At 44.0% G+C, this 22,029-nt stretch overlaps 1 protein-coding gene across 1 annotated transcript in view; it reads left to right on the top strand.

The window, feature by feature from the left end:
* The window catches only part of chaf1b (chromatin assembly factor 1, subunit B), a 63,071-nt gene that overhangs the window by 2,427 nt on the left and 38,615 nt on the right, over positions 1–22,029 (top strand). Inside the window, exons 2-6 of the mRNA XM_059966227.1 lie at positions 5,702–5,837; positions 6,941–7,073; positions 10,176–10,296; positions 18,574–18,677; positions 20,132–20,228. Of these exons, the coding sequence (XP_059822210.1) occupies positions 5,712–5,837; positions 6,941–7,073; positions 10,176–10,296; positions 18,574–18,677; positions 20,132–20,228 (581 nt within the window). The 5' untranslated portion in view covers positions 5,702–5,711. The remainder of the gene's footprint in view (positions 1–5,701; positions 5,838–6,940; positions 7,074–10,175; positions 10,297–18,573; positions 18,678–20,131; positions 20,229–22,029) is intronic.

Here is a 22,029-nt window from a genome sequence, read left to right as displayed (position 1 = left end):
TGATGGTGTTGGAGATGCTGCTCCCAATCTGGACTGACTGAGGTCTCCCAGTCAGGAAATCTAGGATCCAGTTGCAGAGGGAGGTGTTCAGACCCTATAGGCTCAGCTTTCCAATTAGTTTCTGATGGATGATTGTGTTGAATGCTTCGAACATATGTCTTTTTTGTCCGGGTGGGTTATGGCCAGTTGGAAGGTGATGACAATGGTGTTGTCTGTGGAGCGGTTGGGATGGTACGCAAACTGCAGAGGGTCCAGTGAGGGGGGCAGCAGGGTCTTGATGTGCCTCATGACGAGCCTCTCAAAACACTTCATGATGATGGATGTGAGTGCAACGAGACGGTAGTCATATAGGCAGGACACTGAAGACTTCTTTGGCACGAGGACGATGGTGGCGGCCTTGAAGCACGTTGGAACGGTGGGGCTTCTCAGGGAGATGTTGAAGATGTCAGTGAGAACATCTGCTAGCTGGTCTGCACATCCTCTGAGCACTCTACCAGGAATGTTGTCTGGTTCAGCAGCCTTCTGTGGGTTGACCCTGCACAGAGTTCTTCTCACATCGGCCACGGTGAGACACAGCATCTGGTCATTTGTAGGAGGGGTGGTCTTCCTCCCTGCCATGTCACTTTCCATCTCAAACCGGGCGTAGAAGTTATTCAGTGCATCTGGGAGGGTTGCATCACCCACACAGTCAGGTGATGTCCTGGATGCCCTTCCACATGTGCCACGTGTCGCCGCTGTCCTGGAAGTTACTGTAGATTCGCTGGGTTTGTGCACCCTTTGCCCCTCTGATGGCTCAGTACAGTTTGGCCCTTGCTGTTGTTAGGGCTGCCTTGTCACCTGCTCTGAAGGCAGAGTCACAGATCCTCAGCAGCAAAAGCACCTCCGCAGTCATCCATGGCTTCTGGTTGGCACGTATCGTGATGGTCTTGGACAGAGTAACATCATCAATGCACTTGCTGATGTAGCTGGTCACTGATGCTGTGCACTCCTCTAAATTGGTAGAGTCACTGTCGGTTGCAGCCTCCCTGAACATGTGCCAGTCTATGTGCTCAATATATATTTATATATATAAAACAATACAAACAGAGGGAAAAAATAGTGAGATAGTGTTCATGCCCTCTTCTCTTTGCTACCATCAGGGAGCAGGTACAGAATACTGAAGACACAAACTCAGCAATTCAGGAACAACTTTATTCACCTCTGCCATCAGATTTTTGAATGATATTGAACCCACGAATACTACCTGACTACTTTTTAAATTTCCATCTTTGCACTACTTATTTAATTTAACTATATATATTATTATTTAGTATATATTCTATATTACTGTAATTCAGTTTTTATTATATATTACATTGTACTGCAAAGACAAATTTCACAAGTGCAGGTGATGCAGTAAACCCGATTCTAATTCAAGGGATCAGTGTCCACATTTAGGAATCGTAAGGCAGAGGGGAAGAAGCTGTTCCTGAATCACTGAGTGTGTGCCTTCAGGCTCCCGTACCTCCTTCTAGGTGGTAGCAATGAAAAGAGGGCATGTCCTGGGTGACAGGGTTCCTTAATGATGGATGTCTTCTTTCTTTAGGCATTGCTCCTTGAAGATGTCCATACAAATCCGATCATTATACAGTGCATTCACTATATAGACCTGTAGTGTTTTTGCCTTCATGTCTAATTAGATTAATTTATTGATCACATGTACATTGCAAGATTCAGGGAAAAGCGTCATTTGCGCGAACAGCCAACGCAATCCAAAGCAACTCGTACAAAATGCTGGAGGAACTCAGCAAGGCCAGGCAGCTTCTGTGGAAAAGAGTGAACCGTCGACTTTGCGGGCTGTGACCCTTCCTCAGGACTGGAAGAAAAGATGAGAAGTTAGAGCAGGAAAGTGGGGGGAGGGGAGGAAGAAGTACAAGGTGGCAGGTGATGGGTGAAAGTGGGAGAGAGGGAGGGGTTGAAGTAAAGAGCTGGGAGGGTGATGGGTGAAAGTGGGAGAGAGGGCTGGAGAAGGGGAGAGGGCAGAAGGACATGGAAGAGGGGAGGTGCACCAGAGAGAGGTGATGGGCAGGTAAGGAGATGAGGTGAGAGAGGGAAAAGGGTCTGAGGCATGTTGTGGGGGTGGGGGGGGGGGGTTTACCCGATGTTCAAGAAATCGATGTACATGACATCAGGTTGGAGGCTACCCAGGCGGAATATAAGGTGTTGTTCCTCCAACCTGAGTGTGGCCTCATCGCGATGGGAAGTGGAAGTGAAATGGGTGGCTGCTGGGAGATCCCGCTCTTTCTGGCGGACGGAGTGTAGTTGCTCAGTGAAATGGGCTGCCAGTCTATGTTGGGTCTCACCGCTGAACAGAAGGCCACAACGGGAGCACTGGATTTAATAGCAGGACTGCTTGGGGCCTTGAATGAGGAGGTGTGGCACTTGTTTCGCTTGCAAGGATAAGTACCAGGAGGGAGATGAGCCGGGTGGGAAGAACGGACAGGGGAGTCGCATAGGGAGCTATCCCTGTGGTAAGTGGGGACGAGGGAAATGTGCTTGGTGGTGGGATCGTGTGCTGGATGTGGAGGCTGGTAGGGTGGTAGGTGAGGACAAGAGGAACCCTGTTCTTGGTGGGGTGGCAGGAGGAAGGGGTGAGAGCTGACATGCGCGAAATGGAAGAGATGTGAGTGAGGGCAGCGCTGATGGTGGAGGACGGAAAGCCCCTTCCTTTGAAGAAGGAGAACATCTGATCAATGACTAGGAGGAGACCGTGAGCCAGTCCTTGAGGATCAGAGCTGGAGAGAGTCAGGAACTAAATTCTTTGACGTTATCATTCCACAGAGTCTGTCCTGTGACCAGCACGTAAGTGCCATCACAAAGAAGGCCTGAAAGAAGTTTGTGCAGATTGGATATGTCAGCTAAAGTTTTGACAGGCTTCTACAGATGCCCAGTGGAGCATATCTGTGGTTGCATGATGACCTGGTATGGAAACACCAATGCTCATAAATGGAAGAACCTGCAAAAAAACTGGTGGAGTAGTGTTAAAGCCCTCTCCACCATTGAGCACTGCCACTAGAAAACAGTGTCCATCATCAAGGACCCCTATCAACCCGGCCATGCTCTGTTCTTGCTCCTGCCATCAGCAGAGGGGTACAAGAGCCTTGGGTCCCACACCTCCAGGTTCAGGAACAGTTACTACCCCTCAACTATCAGGCTTCTGAATCAGAGTGGTTAACTTCACTCACCTCAACTCTGACCTACTTTCAAGGGCTTTACCAGTTCATTCTCAATACCAATTACCAATCTCAACACCATGCTTATTATTGCATGGTGCACATTTTTGTTGTCTTTGTCGCATTAACAGAAGGCGTAAAGAGGATACGAGGTTGCTTTGGCAAGTAAGGTGAAAACAAATCCGAAGGGTTTCTACAGTTATATTAATAGCAAAAGGATAGTGAGGGATAAAATTGGTCCCTTTGAGAATCAGAGTGGACAGCTATGTGTGGAGCCAAAAGAGATGGGGGAGATTTTGAACAATTTCTTTGGTATTCACTAAGGAGAAAGTTATTAAGTTGTGTAAGGTAAGGGAAATGAGTAGGGAAGTTATGGAAATTATGATGATTAAAGCGGAGGAAGTACTGGCGCTGTTAAGGAATATAAAAGTGGATAAATCTTCAGGTCCTGACAGGATATTCCCTAGGACCTTGAGGGAGGTTAGTGTAGAAATAGCAGCGGCTCTGACAGAAATGTTTCAAATGTCATTAGAAACGGGGATGGTGCTGGAGGATTAGCGTATTGCTCATGTAGTTCCATTGTTTAAAAAGGGTTCTAAGAGTAAACCTAGCAATTATAGGCCTGTAAGTTTGACATCCGTGGTGGGTAAATTAATGGAAAGTACTCTTAGAGATGGTATATATAATTATCTGGATAGATGGGACCTGTTTAGGATCAGTCAACATGGATTTGTGCGTGGAAGGTCCTTTTTGACAAATATTGAAATTTTTTGAAGAGGTTACGAGGAAAGTTGACGAGGGTAAAGCAATGGATGTCTATATGGGCTTCAATAAAGCCTTTGACAAGGTTCCACACGGAAGGTTAGTTAGGAAGGTTCAATCGTTAGGTATTAATATTGAAGTAGTAAAATGGATTCAACAGTGGTTGGATGGGAGATGCCAGAGAGTAGTGGTGGATAACTGTTTGTCAGGTTGGAGGCCGGTGACTAGTGGTGTGCCTCAGGGTGTACTGGGTCCAATGTTGTTTGTCATATACATTAATGATCTGGATGATGGGGTGGTAAATTGGATTAGTAAGTATGCAGATGATACTAAGGTAGGTGGGCTTGTGGATAATGAAGTAGGTTTTCAAAGCTTGCAGAGAGATTTAGGCGAGTTAGAAGAGTGGGCTGAACGATGGCTGATGGAGTTTAATGCTGATAAGTGTGAGGTGTTACATTTTGGTAGGAATAATCCAAATAGGAAATACATGGTAAATGGTAGGGCATTGAAGAATGCAGTAGAACAGAGTGATCTAGGAATAATGGTGCATAGTTCCCTGAAGGTGGAATCTCATGTAGATAGGGCGGTGAAGAAAGTTTTTGGTATGTTGGCCTTTATAAATCAGAGCATTGAGTATAGTAGTTGGGATGTAATGTTAAAATTGTACAAGGCATTGATAAGGCCGAATTTGGAGTATTGTGTATAGTTCTGGTCACTGAATTATAGGAAAGATGTCAACAAAATAGAGAGAGTACAGAGAAGATTTATTAGAATGTTACTTGGGTTTCAGCACTTAAGTTACAGGGAAAAATTGAACATGTTAGGTCTTTATTCTTTGGAACGTAGAAGGTTGAGGGGGGACTTGATAGAGGTATTTAAAATTATGAGGGGATAGATAGAGTTGACGTGGATAGGCTTTTTCCATTGACAGTAGGGGAGATTCAAACAAGAGGACATGAGTTGAGAGTTTGGGGGCAAAAGTTTAAGGGTAACATGAGGGGGAATTTCTTTACTCAGAGTGGTAGCTGTGTGGAACGAGCTTCCAGTAGAAGTGGTAGAGGCATGTTTGGTATTGTCACTTATAGTAAAATTGGTTAGCTATATGGACATGAAAGGAATGGAGGGTTAGGGTCTGCGTGCGGGTCATTGGGACTAGGTGAGAGTAAGCGTTCGGCACGGACTAGAAGGGCTGAGATGGCCTGTTTCCGTGCTGTAATTGTTATATGGTTATAACTGTTTGCCTTTCTGTGTAGCTTTTCATTGATTCCATTGTATTTACTGTGAATGTCTGCTAGGGTTGTATATGGTGATACAGGTTTCCCCTGTATCCTCTTTAGATAGCAAAAGCAGGTACTAATGTAGGTCTTTAGTAACAGCAAGCTGTCATAAAGTGAGCTGTCGAAAAACGGGCCACCTCTATATGTACTTCGATAATAAATTTGCTTTGATCTTTGCTTTCCAATTCCACAGCGAGAAATGTTTCCGATATTTATGCCTTTCCAAAATATTCCACTTTCCACACAGTTTAAAGATCCAAACTCTTTTCATTGTCAGAAATCTGAATCTTTCTTGAAACTGTGAGTGTGGGCTACTGAGAGGGTGTCCTGGCCATCTCCTCTCAGACTTCTGAAATCACTTCACAGGAATCTGAACGCTCACCCAGTCCAAAAGAAGTTTGATGAGATCTTGCAGTTTTAATATTTCTCCCTCTTCTGTGTCTTTCTCAGCCCGAGCGCCATGAAGTTTGTCACCTGTGAAATTGCGTGGCATAACAAAGAACCCGTATACAGCGTTGACTTCCAGCACGGACTGCACGGCAGAGTCGATCGACTGGCCTCTGCAGGAGTTGACACTGCTGTCCGGGTAAGTACCGACACGGCTACTGGCAGCCTTCTTTAACTCGTGTGTGCAATTATTTGATTTAGCGACACAGTGTGGAGTAGGCCCCCACCACCCCTTCGAGCCATGCTGCCTCAGCAACCCCGATTAAACCTACCCTACTCACCGGGAAATTTGCAATGACCAATTAAACTATCCGGTACATCTCTGGACTATAGGAGGACACGCGAGTACCTGGAGAAAGCCCATGCATTCCATGGGGGGGGGGGGGTGGACGTACAGAGACTCGTTACAGACAGCGGCAGAATTGAACTCTGAACTCCCGGGCTACCATGGTGTCCCGTTATGGAAAACTTAGAGAACGAAAATCAACCATTCGGCTCATACCATCCATTCCAACTACCTTTTTTTCATTAGTGTGATCCACCCTACCCTTCTCTTTATTGCATTTGTCTGGACTAGAAGGATGAAAGGTGATTTGATAGACATGTACAAGACGATAAGAGGCATAGATTGAGTAGAGAGCCAGAGATTTTTTTCCTCGGGGGAGGGAATGGCCAATCCGTTCAAAGACAAGTGGGTTGGGAGGTTAATTGATTACGTGGGTGTAATTGGGCAGAGTGGGCTCTTTGGGCCAGAAGGGCCTTTTAGTGTGCTGTATCTCTGCAATAAAAATTAAAAGAAAACGTGAGGGTATAACTTCAAGATATTTGAAGGAAGGTATGGGGGTGGGGGGGGAAGTAAGCTCAATTCTCCTGCCTTCTCATAACCTTTGCTAATCAACCTCCCTTCACCTCGTACCTCCCTTAAGGTCAAGGTCATCATCATCATTATGTGTCATGTCGTATGATGTGGGTGATCACGGTTTTTCATCTGTCTTTAATCTGAGAAGTTCTAACAAGCTCTTCAAAACCTTTGCCTGTCCACCCCTCGATGTAACTCCTGAATGTCACGAGCTGTTGACTGTGACATTTTCTTCCATCAATTTCCCTCATCGCTGCAACATACCCGAGCTTCTCACTCTGGCTTTCCGCAACCCACCCTTATTTGTTATTCAAAGTAAAGACCTTTAAAGGGAAAGGTTGTTGGCATTGACTTGTTTTTTTAACAGTGCCATCTTCTTGCAGATATGGAAGGTTGAGAAAGACGGAGATGGGAAAGCAGTCATAGATTTTTTATCCAATCTAATACGTCACACAAAGGCAGTGAACGTTGTGCGCTTCTCCCCTAACGGTGAAATTCTTGCATCGGGAGGTGACGGTAAGCTTAGCTTACAGATTTTTTTACGGCTCTTTCGATTGGTCAATGTCAGGTTTCTTATCACTGACATATGTTTTGAAATTTGTTGCTTTGTGGCAGCGAACATTGCTAGGCATAAAAATGATGAAGAGGTACAAAAATCAATGAATAGTGCAAAAGAGGAATCACAAGTTCGCTCTCATGCTGTTCTGATGGTGGAGGAGAAGCTGTTCCTGAAAATGTTGAGTGTGGGTCTTCAGACTCCATGGTAGTAATGAGAAGAGAAGAGGGCATGTTCCAAGGTGCTGAGGGTACTTGTTAATGGACGCTGTCGTCTTGCGTCACCACCTTATAAAGAAGTGATGTCCTCGATGGCGTGGAGGTTGGTGCTTGTGATGGAGTTGGCTGTGTCCACAACACTCTGTGGTCTCTAGTGATCCTGCACGTCGCAATCTCCATACCAGATGGTTTTGCAACCATTCAGAATGCTCTCCATAAACATTTGCTGGTGACATACCCAATTCGCCTCAAACTCCTAATAGAGTAGAGCCGCTGATCAAATTTAACTGCCTCACCAAGGCAGTAGTTCCGAGGCAATGTACTTACTGTTGCTGTGTTTATTAAAGGTAATAGGAGATAGAATGGAGTCACAGAAAAGCACAGCACAGAAACAGGTCCTTTGGGCCATCACATCCATGCTGAACCATTCCATCTGCCTACTCCCATTGACCTGCCCTGGGATAATGTGTAGTAAAAGCTTGCATTTTTGGTGGGGGGGGGGTGTGGGTGCTGTTCCATGAATGGCTATGAATCCTAAAAACCATAATGATTATTTCTATAAAAGTAGGAAAAAGGAAAGTATGATTTGTATGTAAAGTTTAATAAAATAAGACTTGCCTTAATATGCCTACTGTAAGACAAAGGAGCAGGTTAAGCCATTCAACCCATTATTTCTGCCATTTGATCATGGCTGATTTATTATCCCTCAACCCCATTCTCTTTCCCCCATAAACTTTGTCCTTACTAATCAAGAACCTATCAGCCTCTGCAAGAAAAATTGTGAACCCTTTGCAATTCCTGGTTTTCTGCATTACTCATAAAAAGTGGTTCAGTCTTCACCTAAGTCATAATAATATGAATGAATGAAATTAGTTTATTTCGGTCAGTCCAAACATAACAAAATGCATCATTTTCCATGATGATGTCATAGGACAAACTTACAACAAAAACATAGATATTCTTTAAAACAGACCGAAAAGGTGTAGGCTGAAGCTACAGCTTATTACGCCTACCCCTCTTACTTATACAACACCATATTTGGCGTCAATCATCGCATCAAACTCATTCTGCCCAAGCTAATAAAACACAATACTCATCAATACTGAGTACACCATTTAAGCAACTACTTCAAAAAAGATTGAGAACATCTGGGGTAGTGCCTTTTACAAAAGCTATTTGGAGTCAGGTGTTCCAATCAATGAAATGAGATTGGAGGTGTGGGTTGTAGAGGTGTTCTGCTCTATAAAAAAACACACACAAAGTCAGGTTACTGACAGAGCCTGCTCTTCTCAAGAGAGATCTGTTTATGTGCACCATGCCTCGATCAAAACAAATTTCAGAGGACCTTAGACAAATTGTAGAGACATATGAAGCTGGAAAAGGCTACAAAAGCATTTCTAAAGTCCTGAGTGTTCACACTCTTCAGTAAGAGAAATTGTCTACAAATGGAGGAAATTCAGTGTTGCTACTCTCCCTAGGAGTGGGCATCCTGCAAAATCACACCAGGAGCACAACGTGCAATGTTGAAGGAGGTGAACAAGATCCCAAGGATAATAGCAAAAAACCTGCAGAAATCTCTAGAACTTTTGTCCACTATAAGAAAAGCACTGAACAAGAATGGTGTTTATGGAAGGACACCACAGAGGAAATCACTGCCCTCCAAAAAAAAACATTGCTGCCTATCTCAAGTTTGCGAAAGACCAGCTGGATATTTTGGAACATGTTCAGTGGACTAGTGAGACAAAAGTTAAACGTTTTGGCAGAAATGCACACTGCCATGTTTGGAGGAAAGCACCAAAACCTCACCCCAACTGTGAAGCATGGTGGAAGGAGCATCATGCTTTGGGGCTGCTTTGCTGCCTCAGGCCCTGGACAAGCTTGCAATCATTGAGGGAACAATGAATTCAAAATTGTATCGACATTTTACAGGAGAATGTCAGGGTAGTGGTCCATCACCTGAAGCTTAATAGAAGATGGATGATGCAACAAGGCAAAGACCCAAAACACGAGTAAGTCAACAACAGAATGGGTTAAAAAGAAGAAATTTCATGTTTTGGAGTGGCCAAGTCAGAGTCCAGACCTTAACCCAATTGAGAAGCTGTGGCATGATCCGAAGAGGGCTGATCATGCAAAGGAATCCCAGAAATACTGATGAACTGAAAGAGTTTTATATCAACATTGGCATCCATAATTAAGGACCCTTACCACCCTGTTCATGCTCTCTACTCATTACTACCGTGACAGAAAAGAGCAGGAGCCTGAGAAGAGATATTTGTTGTTTTAATGATAGCTTCTTCCCTTCACCATCAGACTTCCGAACAGTTCATGAACGTGACATCACTATTTTGGTCTCTTTGCTGTAATTATATATTTCTCATTATAACTGAAAGTAATTTTTGTATGTATCGCATGAGCGGCCTCACGGAGAGAGAATCAATCAGTGTTTCAGGTCAGAGCCATGATTTGGATTCCTGCCACGTGTCTTGCCAGATCTGCAGGTTCTAACGTTTTGTGCTATTGTTTCAGACTTACAGGATTGGTAGTTCCTGCTTTGCTTTAATTACAATTACTCAATCTTGTATAGTGTCAGGTCCCAGTCAGGGTATTCTGGGAAGCAATTGTGGCCACTATTACCCTCAGGGTTTTGAGAATCCAAAATTAAATGAACCCACTATCGCTCTGCTTGTGGTATTTAAAACTTTAATGAAAATAGTGCCTCATGATGAATTTACCCACAGAGTCTCCCATCACTGTGTACTTTGTTTTTGTACCTGATATTTTCTTTGAGATGATAAAAAAAATGGTATTGGTTTCTATGCATTTAAATTTCCATTCTCATGGCAGATGCACTAATCCTCCTGTGGAAACTGAACAATAACAAAGACATCAAAGAACCAGAACAAAACCTATTTGAAGAGGACATTCAGTTAAATAAAGAGAACTGGACAGTGCATAAAACATTAAGGTAAGGATTGTGTTTGTATTGTTGTTCTGCATGCTGGGCCTTCTCCGTTCACTTGGTTTAAAGTAAGTGGTGATAATGCTGGATGTGTTACAAGGAGTGGCACTGTCAGTTTATAAGGTGCTTATACTTTAGAGGGACAATAGCACGTCAAATATATGTGGCTGTTCCAAATGTGAATCAAGTTGCTTTAAAATATTGCCGAGTTTAAGAAATTATCCCACTTGAGTTCAAAGTGAATTAATTGGTAGTAACATACACAAAGTGCTGGAGGAACTCAGTAGGTCAGGCAACATTATGGAAAAGAGTAAACAGTCGATGTTTTGTGCCGAGACCCTTCATCTGTGAGTGAGTGGGCCAGTGAAGGAGTGGAGCTTTGAGGCTTTGACGAGAAGAGGCGGAGGCCGAGCTTGCTCCCAGTTAGGCTTTGCAATGCCTGCTGAGACGGTGATGTGCCTCTCATGTGAGACATGGCAGTCTTGGGTGAACTCCCCTCTCCAGAATCACATCTGCCAGAAGTGCCTGCAGCTAGGCAATATGGAAGACTGTGTAAGGAATCTGGAGCAGCAGCTGGATGACCTTCAACTCATAAGGGAGAATGAGGCAATCATAGATGAGAGCTACAGAGAGTTAGTCACACCTAGGCCACCGGAACAGGTCGTTGGGTGACAGTCAAAGGGGGGAAAGTGAAGGTGAGTAGACAGGTAGTGCAGAGCACTCCTGTTGCCATTCCCCTGAATAATAAGTATACCATCCTGGATACTGTTGTGGGGACGACCGACCAGGGGTGAACCACAGTGGCAGGACCTCTGGCACTGAGTCTGACCCTGTGGTGCAGAAGGGTGGGATGGAGAAGAGGAGAGCTGTTGTCATTGGAGACTCTATGGTCAGGGGAGCAGACAGGAGATTTTGTGGACGTGAGAAGGACACCTGCATGGTTTGTTGCCTCCTGGGTGCCAGGATCTGGGATGTCTCTGACCGGGTGCATGACATCCTGGTACGAGACGGAAAGCAACCAGAAGTCATGATACATGTTGGGACCAATGACACAGGCAGGAAGAGGGATGAGGTCCTGAAGTGTGAGTTTCGGGACCTAGGCAGAAGGCTGAAGAACAGGACCTCAAGGGTGGCATTCTCACGATTGCTGCCAGTGCTGCGTGATAGTGATAGTAAGAATTGGAGGAGATGGCAGGTGAATGCGTGGCTGAGGAGTTGGTGCAGGGGGCAGGGTTTTGGATTTTTGTATCATTGGGATCTCTTCTGGGGAAGGTGGGACCTGTACAGATTGGATGGGTTCCACCTGAACTCGAGAGGGAGCAATATTCTTGAGGGTAGGTTTGTTAGCATGATTCGGGAGGGTTAAAACTAATTTGCAAGGGGGATGGGACCTGGAGCGATAGAGCAGCGTGGAGTAAAGCCAGATCTAACATATAGAGAGACTTTGAGGAAAGAAAAGCAGAATAAAGGCTGTAAAGGTAGTAAGGTAGAAGGGCTGAATGTGTTTACTTCAAGAAGCATCAGGAACAAAGGTGATGAACTGAGAGCTTGGATACATACATGGAATTATGATGTAGTGGCCATTACAGAGACTTGGCTGGCACCAGGGCAGGAATGGATTCTCAATATTCCTGGATTTCAGTGCTTTAAAATGGATGGGGGGGGGGGAAGGCTAGGAGGGGTGGCATTACTGGTCAGGGATGCTATTACAGCTACAGAAAGAGTCGGTAATGTAGCAGTATCCTCTTTTGAGTCAGTATGGGTGGAAGTCAGGAACAGGAAGGGAGCAGTTACTCTATCGGGAGTATTCTCTAGGTCCCCTGTTAGCAGTAGAGATACCGAGGAGCAGATTGGGAGGCAGATTTTGGAAAGGTGCAAACATAAGTGTAGTAATCATGGGTGACTTCAACTTCTGGAGCATGTTGATGTTAAGGGAGAGGAGGTGTTGGAGTTGTTAAAATACATCAGGATGGATAAGACCCCGGGGCCTGACAGAATATTCCCCAGGCTGCTCCACGAGGCGAGGGAAGAGATTGCTGAGCCTTTCGCTAGGATCTTTATGTCCTCGTTGTCCACGGGAATGGTACCGGAGGATTGGAGGGAGACGAATGTTGTCCCCTTGTTCAAAAAAGGTAGTAGGGATAGTCCGGGTAATTATAGACCAGTGAGCCTTATCTCTGTGGTGGGAAAGCTGTTGGAAAAGATTACTAGAGATAGGATCTATGGGCATTTAGAGAATCATGGTCTGATCAGAGACAGTCAGCATGGCTTTGTGAAGGGCAGATCGTGTCTAACAAGCCTGATAGAGTGCTTTGAGGATATGACCAGGCATACAGATGAGGGTAGTGCACTGGATGTGATCTACATGGATTTTAGTAAGGCATTTGACAAGGTACCACATGGTAGGCTTATTCAGAAAGTCTGAAGGCATGGGATCCAGGGAAGTTTGGCCAGGTGGATTCAGCATTGGCTTGCCTGCAGAAAGCAGAGGGTCGTGGTGGAGGGAGTACATTCATATTGGAGGGTTGTGACTAGTGGTGTCCCACAAGGATCTGTTCTGGGACCTCTACTTTTTGTGATTTTTATTAACGACCTGGATGTGGGGGTAGAAGGGTGGGTTGGCAAGTTTGCAGATGACGCAAAGGTTGGTGGTGTTGTGGATAGTGTAGAGGATTGTCAAAGATTGCAGAGAGACATTGATAGGATGCAGAAGTGGGCTGAAAAGTGGCAGATGGAGTTCAACCCAGAGAAGTGTGAGGTGGTACACTTTAGAAGGACAAACTCCAAGGTAGAGTACAAAGTAAATGGCAGGATACTTGGTAGTGTGGAGTAGCAGAGGGATCAGGGGGTACATGTCCACAGATCCCTGAAAGTTGCCTCACAGGTAGATAGGGTAGTTAAGAAAGCTTATGGGGTGTTAGCTTTCAGTAAGTCGAGGGATAGAGTTTAAGAGTCGCAAGGTAATGATGCAGCTCTATAAAACTCTGGTTAGGCCACACTTGGAGTACTTTGTCCAGTTCTGGTCACCTCATTATAGGAAGGATGTGGAAGCATTGGAAAGAGTACAGAGGAGATTTACCAGTATGCTGCCTGGTTTAGAGAATATGCATTATGATCAGAGATTAAGGGACCTAAGGCTTTACTCTTTGGAGAGGAGGAGGATGAGAGGAGACATGCTAGAGATATACAAGATATTAAGAGGAATAGACAGAGTGGACAGCCAGCACCTCTTCCCCAGGGCACCACTGCTCAGTACAAGAGGACATGGCTTTAAGTTAAGGGGAGGGAAGTTCAAGGGGGATATTAGAGAAAGGTTTTCCACTCAGAGAGTGGTTGGTGCGTGGAATGCACTGCCTGAGTCAGTGGTGGAGGCAGATACACTAGAGAAATTTAAGAGACTGCTAGACAGGTATATGGAGGAATTTAAGGTGGGGAGTTATATGGGAGGCAGGGCTTAAGGGTCGGCACAACATTGTGGACTGAAGGGCCTGTACTGTTCTATTTTCTATCAGGACTGGAAAAAAAGATAAAGAAGTTACAGCAAAAAGATGTGGGGGGAGGAACAAGTAGAAGGTGGTAGGTGACAGGTGAAACTGGGAGGGGGGGTTGAAGTGAAGAGATAAGAGGTTGATCAGTGAAAGATACATGGCTGGAGAAGGGGGAATCTGATAGGAGAGGGTAGAAGATCATGTATGTAAGGGAAAGGAGATGTGAGAGTGAAACAGGAATGAGGAATGGTGGGAGGGGGTGGCAATCAGTTTGAAAAATCAATGTCTATGCCATCAGGTTGGAGGCTACCCATACGGAGTATAACACTTTCCTCCTCCAACCTGAGTTTGGCCTCATCACGGCAGTAGAGGTAGCCATGGACTGACAGCTCTGAATGGAAAGTGGATTTAAAATGGGAGGCCACCAGGAGATCCAGGTTTTTTTCTGACGGATGGACTGTAGGTGCTCAGCGAAGCGGGCTCCCAGTCTATGTCAGCTCTCATCGATATGAAGGATTTTAATTCTGATTGGTTCACTGACCTTCCACCACCGGGAGTGAGGCGGGAGGAAGCCATGGATGATGTGATCTCAATGTGTTGTCTGAAATGTGTTGTTTGACAGACACTGAGGCTGCAGCAAAAGCCCTTTGTCAAAACAGGGAGGTAGTTTTTAAATATCTCTCTTATTTAGAGACATTGAAAAACTTGAAAGTGATGCAGACTTTTGCAATAAAAAATAAATCTACAAACGGGTAAAGAAAAACATGAAACCATTTTAAAGGAAAGCTTCTTATTCTCCAAGCTGAGGTGCCACATTGAATTGGACTGTAGGACATAGATGACAAAGTAGGTCACTCAGCTCTTCCGGTCTGCTCCACTGTTCCATCATGGCTGATTTATTATCCCTCTCATCTCCATTCTCCTGCCTTCTCCCTGTAACCTTTGGCGCTCTTACTAATTAAGAACTTATCAACCTCCGCTTCAAATGTATCCAATACTTTGGCCTCCACAGCTATCTGTGCAGTGAATTCCACACAATTACTATCCTCTGGCTGAGGAAGTTCCTCTCATCTCTGCTCTCTGGTCGTAGACTCTCCCACTATAGGAGATGTTCTCTCCATATCCACTCTACCTAGTGCATTCAATATTCGAGAGCAATCTTCCCCCTCCGTTCTTCTAAACTGCAGCGAATACAGGGCCAGTGCCATCAAGTGCCCTTCATATGTTAACCCTTTCATTCCCCGGATCATTCTCTGTGAGCCACCTCAGGACCCTCTCCAATGCCAACACATCCAATTGAAAGTGTCACTGAGAGAAATCTAATAGTTTACTGCGAGATTGCCCAGATCTTTCCCATTCTTTGAAAGTGAAGTTTTGTATTTGAAATTGTTTTATTGTGGGTTGCTGTGTTTTAATTAGACATCCTTCTTGTATGTATCGTTGTGGCCAGGTTTGCTAGAACTGTTGAAGAGGGCTTAAACTGATTTGGCAGTGGGATGGGAAACTGAGAGTGGGGCCGTCGGTATACACGCTGGGGCAGTGAGACTGTCAGGAAGGACTGGCAGATGATAGGGAAAAATTAGTTAGTGGGATGAGTTGTAATGCAAAATCGAAAAGGGTGACAAATACAGGTGTCATAATGGAATGCACAGAGAATGCAAAATAAATTAGATGATCTTGTTAAGAGATTGGCGGTTACAACGTTGTGGCCCTTACTGAGTCATGGTCGAAAGAACATTACAGTTGGGAGCTTAACATCCGAAGATGTATATTGTATGGAAAGGGCAGGCTGGTAGGCAGAGGGGGTGACGTGGCCCTTTCAGTAAAAATTATATCAGATCCTTAGAAGGAGGTGACATAGGATCCTAAGGAGTAGAATCATTGTGGGTAAGGAACTACAAGGGTAAAAAGACCCTAATGGGAGTTCTATACAGGCCTCTGAACAGTAGCCAGGATGTGGGCTACAAATTACAAAGGGGGAAGGAAAATGATGTGTTATTCATGGGGAATTTCAATGTGTAGGTAGATTGGGAAAATCAGATTGGTTCTGGGTTTGTATCCCAAGAGAGAAAATTTGTAGAATGCCTACGTGATGGCTTTGGAAAACTGCTTGTGGTTGAGCCCACTAGGGGATCAGCTGCTCTGGATTGGGTGTCATGTAATGACCTAGACTTGATTAGGGAGCTTAAGTTAAAGGAGCTGTAGGAGGCATTGATCATCTATATACTACTAAAAGTCTCATGCTTTGTCTGTGACCTTCAATTAGCGCAAACAGTGCAGTACAGCGGCACTTTTTTTTGGCCAAATCGACTTAAAATGCGCTAACTTACAGAATGCAGGCAAACTTCAGGGTATAAAATTGCTCATTCGCCAAAATCAACAGCCCCACTTTCACCCGAGAGCCGATCCACCATCATGGAAATCGGGACGCGACACCACTGTGCATGCGCACGGCCAACCTCAGCAGCGACACCAAGCGGAGCAAAAGGGCAGGGCAGGGCAGCTCTATTTCAATTCTCTCAAAGGGTGCCCCAGCGGGTCACCCCGTTGTCTAGTAATATGATATAATTCACCCTGCAATTTGAGAGGGGGAAGCTTAAGTCTGATGTATCAGTATTAGAGGGATTACAGAGGTGTGAGAGGGGACCTGGCCAGTGTTGATTGGAAGGGGACACTAGCAGGGATGATGGCAGAGCAGCAATGGCTGGAGCTTCTGGCAGCAATTTGGAAGGTGCAGGAGAGATACATCCCAAAAAAGAAGCAGTGTTCTAAAGCAAGGATGACATAACCGTGGCTGTCTCCAAAAGTTAAAGCCAACGGAAAAGCCAAAGAGAGCAAAAATTAGTGGGAAATTAGAGGATCGGGAAGCTTTTAAAAATCAACAGAAGGTAATTAAAAAGCCATAAGAGTGAAAAGATGAAATATGAAGTTAAGCTAGCGAATAATATCAAAGAGTATACCAAAAGTATTTTCAAATATTTAAAGAGTAAAAGAGAGGTGAAAGTAGATATTGAACCACTGGAAAATCATGCTGGAGAGGTAGTAATGAGGACAAGGAAATGGTGAGTGAACTGAATAATTATTTTACACCATTCTTCACTGTGGAAGACACTAGCAGTATGCCAGATGTTGGAGAGTGTCAGAGGCAGAAGTGATTGCAGTTGCTATTACTTGGGAGGTGGTGCTTAGGAAACTGAAAGATCTGAAGGTAGATAAGTCACCTGAACCAGATGGACTACAGCCTAGAGGTTCTCGATGAGATTGTGGAGGCATTAGTAATGACTTTTCAAGAATCACTAGATTCTGGTATTATTCTGGAGGACTGGGAAATAGCAAACGTCGCTCCACTCTTCAAGAAGGGAGAGAGACAGAAGAAAGGAAACTATAGGCCATTTAGCCTTACCTCAGTGGTGGGAAAGATGTTAGAGCAATTGTTAAGGATGAGGTTTCGGGGTATTTAGAAGCATATGATAAAATAGGCCTAAGTCAGCATAGTTTCCTAAAGGGAAAATCTTGCCTGACAAATCTGTTAGAATTCTTTTGAGGAAATAACAAGGAGTATAGACAAAGGAGAATCAGTGGATGTTGTGTACTTGGATTTTCAGAAGGCCTTTGACAAGGAGCTACACATGAGGCTGCTTAGCAAGATAAAAGCCCGTGATATTACAGGAAAGATACTAGCATGGAGAGAGCATTAGCTGATTGGCAAGAGGCAAGGAATAAAGGAGACCTTTTCTGATTGGGTGCCAGTGACTAGTGGTGTTCTGCAGGGATTGGTATTGGGACTGCATTTTATATTTTATGTCAATTATTTGGATGGGGAAATTGCTGGCTTTGTGGCCAAGTTTACAGATGATACAAATATAGGTAGAGGGTGTTGAGGAAGTGGGGAGGCTACAGAAGGACTTGAGGCAGTTTAGGAGAATGGGCAAAAAAATGGCAGAAGGAATACAGCTTTGGCAAGTGTAGAATAAATAAGAGAGTAGACTATTTCCTAAACTGAGAGAAAGTTCAAAATTCTGAGGTGCAAAGGGAACTGGGAGTCCTCATGTAGGATTCACTAAAGGTTGACTTGCAGGTTGAGTTGGTGGTGAAGCCAAATGCAATGTCAGCATTCATTTCAAAAGTACTAGAATATAAAAGCAAGGATGTAATGCTGAGGCTTTATGAGGCAATCGTTTGTGATATTATGAGCAATTTTGGGTCCATTTATTCAAGAAGGGTGTGCTGACATTGGAGAGGGTTCAAAGTTGGTACACAAAAATGATTCCAGGATTGAAGGGCTTATTGAATGAGGAGCATTTGATGGCTCTGGGCTGTACTCACTGGGATTTAGAGGGGATCTCATTGAAATCTATTGAATGTTGCAAGCCCTAGAAGATATGGAGAGGATGTTTCCCATAGTAGGGGAGTCTAGATCCAGATGGCACAACCTCAGAATAGAGGCATGCCCATTTAGAACAGATGAGGAGGCATTTTTTTACCCAGAATCTGTGGTATTTGTTGTGACGGGCAGGTGTGGAGGCCAGATCATTGTACTTGAGGTGGATTTTGCTAGCTTCTTGATACATCAGGGCGTGATAGGTTATGGGGAGAGGAGAGGGAAATGGATCAGCCATGATGAAATGGTGGAGCAGATTCAATGGGTCACATGGCCTAATTCTGCTCCAGAATCTTCTGGTCTTGTGAAAAACTGACAGAATAAATGTAATTCTGGAAATTGCCTTTGTCCCTTAGAGGTGAATTTTTGGAATTTGTTTTTATTGATAATATATATTTTGTGTGTTTCTTGCAGAGGGCACATAGAAGACGTGTACGATATCTGCTGGACAACTGATGGAAATCACATGGTGTCTGGATCTGTTGACAACACAGCCATTATGTGGGACATTATTAAAGGTAGGAATAAAATGATCAGAAGTTGCCTTTCTTAAAGGAAACAATAAAACTGATTATTTAATCTTGTCCTGCTTGTTGTTCCTACCTTAGTATCTTTTCCTTGGTCACTGGAAAGCCAATGGTGATTACTAAGTCAAAGAGAAGACTTGCATCCTTGATTCCTCTTTTAATAAGAACTAAAAATTGAGTAAAAATATCTTAGATTATATCACATCTGTATGCTTTACTTTAGTACAAAGTACTTGAGATGTTGCCATTCCATTCTTGTTCTTATAATGTGAAGTGTTCTCAATTGGAATCTATAATATGCTGGCAAGCATTGAGTCACCACTGCTCTGCTGTAAATGGTTCAAGTTCAAGTTTAATTATCATTCAACCATACATGAATATAGGCAAACAAAACATCCTTCTTCTGGAGCCAGTGTTCAAAACACATTATCAGTACAAATAGCACTTAAGATTATGATTTCAGAAAAACATACAGTCACAAAAAAATGCAGCCCCAGCCCCTGGATGACATGACTAGATTGTCCTGCTCCAGCTAGTCTTCCACGGAGCAAACACTGGAGGGCGGCACCAAGGTCCTCGAGTCCTGACATTTCTTTAAAATTTTCAGGTAGCATTTTTCAGGAGGGCGCTTCATGTTGCATCTGAGTCAGGTTGTAGTGTCCCTGAAACCAGCACAGATACACCTGTAGGATGCTCCTTCTGTCTGGTCGCCTTTGTTGGCGGACCTTGTTTTAGCCTATTCATCTCATGCAATTAACAGAGTTTTGATGTGCTCCTAATGGTGCACTGATTGTAAAAGTCCAATCTAATCCAACTTGTGCATTTTTAATTTTCATCTCTGATGTTACTGTCCACAGTCTAAGCCACCTTATTTGGTACAGGCACTTTTATCGCCATTTAAAGCAGAGAGTTTGTTTTGCTTAATTCAGGCTGACAAGGCAATGGCTTAAAAATGCATCCACCAAACAGTGTCTTCTTCCTGCCTATGTCAATTGTGAAGGACTTGACAATCTGGCAATGTGAAGAATTATGGATGGTGTGTCAGATATACTGTGTTGAATTTCTCCTGGACTAAACTCTCCATTTCTCTAATGTATGCACTAAAATGTCTCTATTTAGAAATGAATAAATAGTCACCTTTTCAGGCCCAGACCTTTCTTCACAAAGCTGATAGGAGAGGAGGTGGGAAATGTTGACTGTTTATTCACTTCCACAGATGCTGCCTGATCTGCTGAGGTCCTCCAGTATTTTGAGTGTGTTGTTTGGATTTCCAGCATCTGCCGAATTTCTTGTGTTTCTGGTTTGGAAATGCATTGGAGAGCATAATGTGACTGCTGTTTTATTACAACTGAAAAGTGATTTAAAGCACTTATTGCTTATGACTAGCAAACTTGATTATACTGCAGTTTCCCTGAATTATTAACTGTGCCCATTAATCATTCCAGGGATAAAACTGTCAATCTTTAATGAACACAAGAGCTACGTGCAAGGTGTTACATGGGATCCTTTGGGGCAGTACATTGCTACGCTTAGCTGTGACCGGTAAGGACAATTTAATTTTTCCTCCTCCTTTCATAATGGACTCTAAAATTTTCCCTGTCGCTGATGTCAAACTGATTGGTGTAAATATCCCAGTTTTTTCTCGAACTCCCTTTTTTTCAAAAGTATTGGGTTAAATTAGTTACCTTAGGAACTCTTCCAGAATCTAAAAAAAGTTGGAAAATGACCACCAATGTATGTACTATTCCCCAGGACAACTTCTCCAAATTCCTTGGGATAAAAGATTAAACTTTGGGAGATGGGAGGAAACGGGAGCGCCTGGAGGAAATTCGCAGGGAGAATGTACATGCCCCTTGCGGACAGCAGTGGGAATTTGAATCTCAATCTTACAGCTGACCCAATAAAGCGACTGTGCCGACCAGTATTCTACCATGAAGGGTATTGAGCCCTGGGGATTTTTGAATTCCTTCAGTTTCCCTCATTATTTATCTACTAATACAGTTCCAGGAGGTTATTAGTATCCTGTGAAGACAGAAACAAAATATGAATTTAATTGGTTTCCTTTTCTTTGTTCCTCTGTTTCTGACTGCTTTCTTCATTTGTCTTCACTAATCTTTTATTTTGCATATATACCCTCAGCGGCAACCTTATCCGGTACAAGAGTGGTTTTCCGCTGCTGTGGCCCATCCTCTTCAAGGTTCGATGTGTTACAGAGGTGCTCTTCTGCACACCGCTGCTGTAATGCATGATTATTTGAGTCACTGTCACCTTCTCTGACTTCTCTCATTAACAAGGTGGTTTTGCCCATTGAACTGCTGCTCCGTGGATGTTTATTTGGCTTTTTGCACTATTTTCTGATTGTTTGATGAGATATTTGCATCCACGAGCAGGTGCACAGTTGAGCGGCCACTGAGTGTAGGTGGTGATATTTGTCCTCCTGACTTCCCGCCACTATGTAAGGACTATACGTTCTCCCCATGACTCTGGATTTCCTCCAGGTGCTCCAGTTTCTTCCCATGTTCCGGAGATATACCAGTTAGGGTTAGTAAGTTGTGGGCATGCTATTTGGTGCCAGAAACATGGCAACACTTTCAGGCTGCCCCTGGCATATCCTCGGAATGTGCTGGTAATCGATGCATTTCCCTGTATGTCTTGATGTACACCTGACAAGTGACGCTAATCACACTTCCCACCACTACATTGATCTTATCCTTTATTAATGGAGTTACTTATCTCCTTTCGGTTTTGCAGAACATTCCCTTCCCAGCCTGGGTCACTTTTAAAATTTACGTTGTGCAAGGTAGCATAGCGGATAATGTAATGCTGTTACGGCACCAGGAAGCCCGGCTCAGTTCTGACACTGTCTGTAAGGAGTTTGTACATTCTCCCTGTGACTGCGTGGGTTTGCTCCCGGGCTCTGGTTTCCTCCCACGTTACAAAGTTGTATGCGTTAGTGGGTTAATCACTCATGCCTGTAATAGTGTGGCAAGGGCCTGCGGAGCCAGAAGAGCCTGTTACTGTGCTCTGTCTCTATGAACAATAATAAATAATAATTGAATCTAGTCACAGACTTGCCAAAGAGGCTGATGTCTTCAGCTGCTAGTGCTCCACAGTGTTAGAGTTCCCTTTCCTCGGTTTCTATCCCATTTTGCCAAAGTGGCGAGGTTTGCAATCCTCGTTTTTCAGTGCTATAGAAGAGAAGGATTGGAAAGTATCTTGGACACCTCGAAAGGACTTCGACTGTGTTTGAAAGGATTAATATTGTCAACCTTAAGAGTGCAGAGGAGGCTTTGCCTAGACTTGAGAACTTGTCTTATAAGGGTAGCCTGAGCTTTTCTCTCTG

The sequence above is a fragment of the Hypanus sabinus genome, chromosome 4 (assembly GCF_030144855.1).
Source record: "Hypanus sabinus isolate sHypSab1 chromosome 4, sHypSab1.hap1, whole genome shotgun sequence".
Taxonomy (NCBI): domain Eukaryota; kingdom Metazoa; phylum Chordata; class Chondrichthyes; order Myliobatiformes; family Dasyatidae; genus Hypanus; species Hypanus sabinus.
The sequence above is the reverse complement of the archived record's forward strand: the minus strand, read 5'-3'. Positions and strand labels throughout refer to the sequence as shown.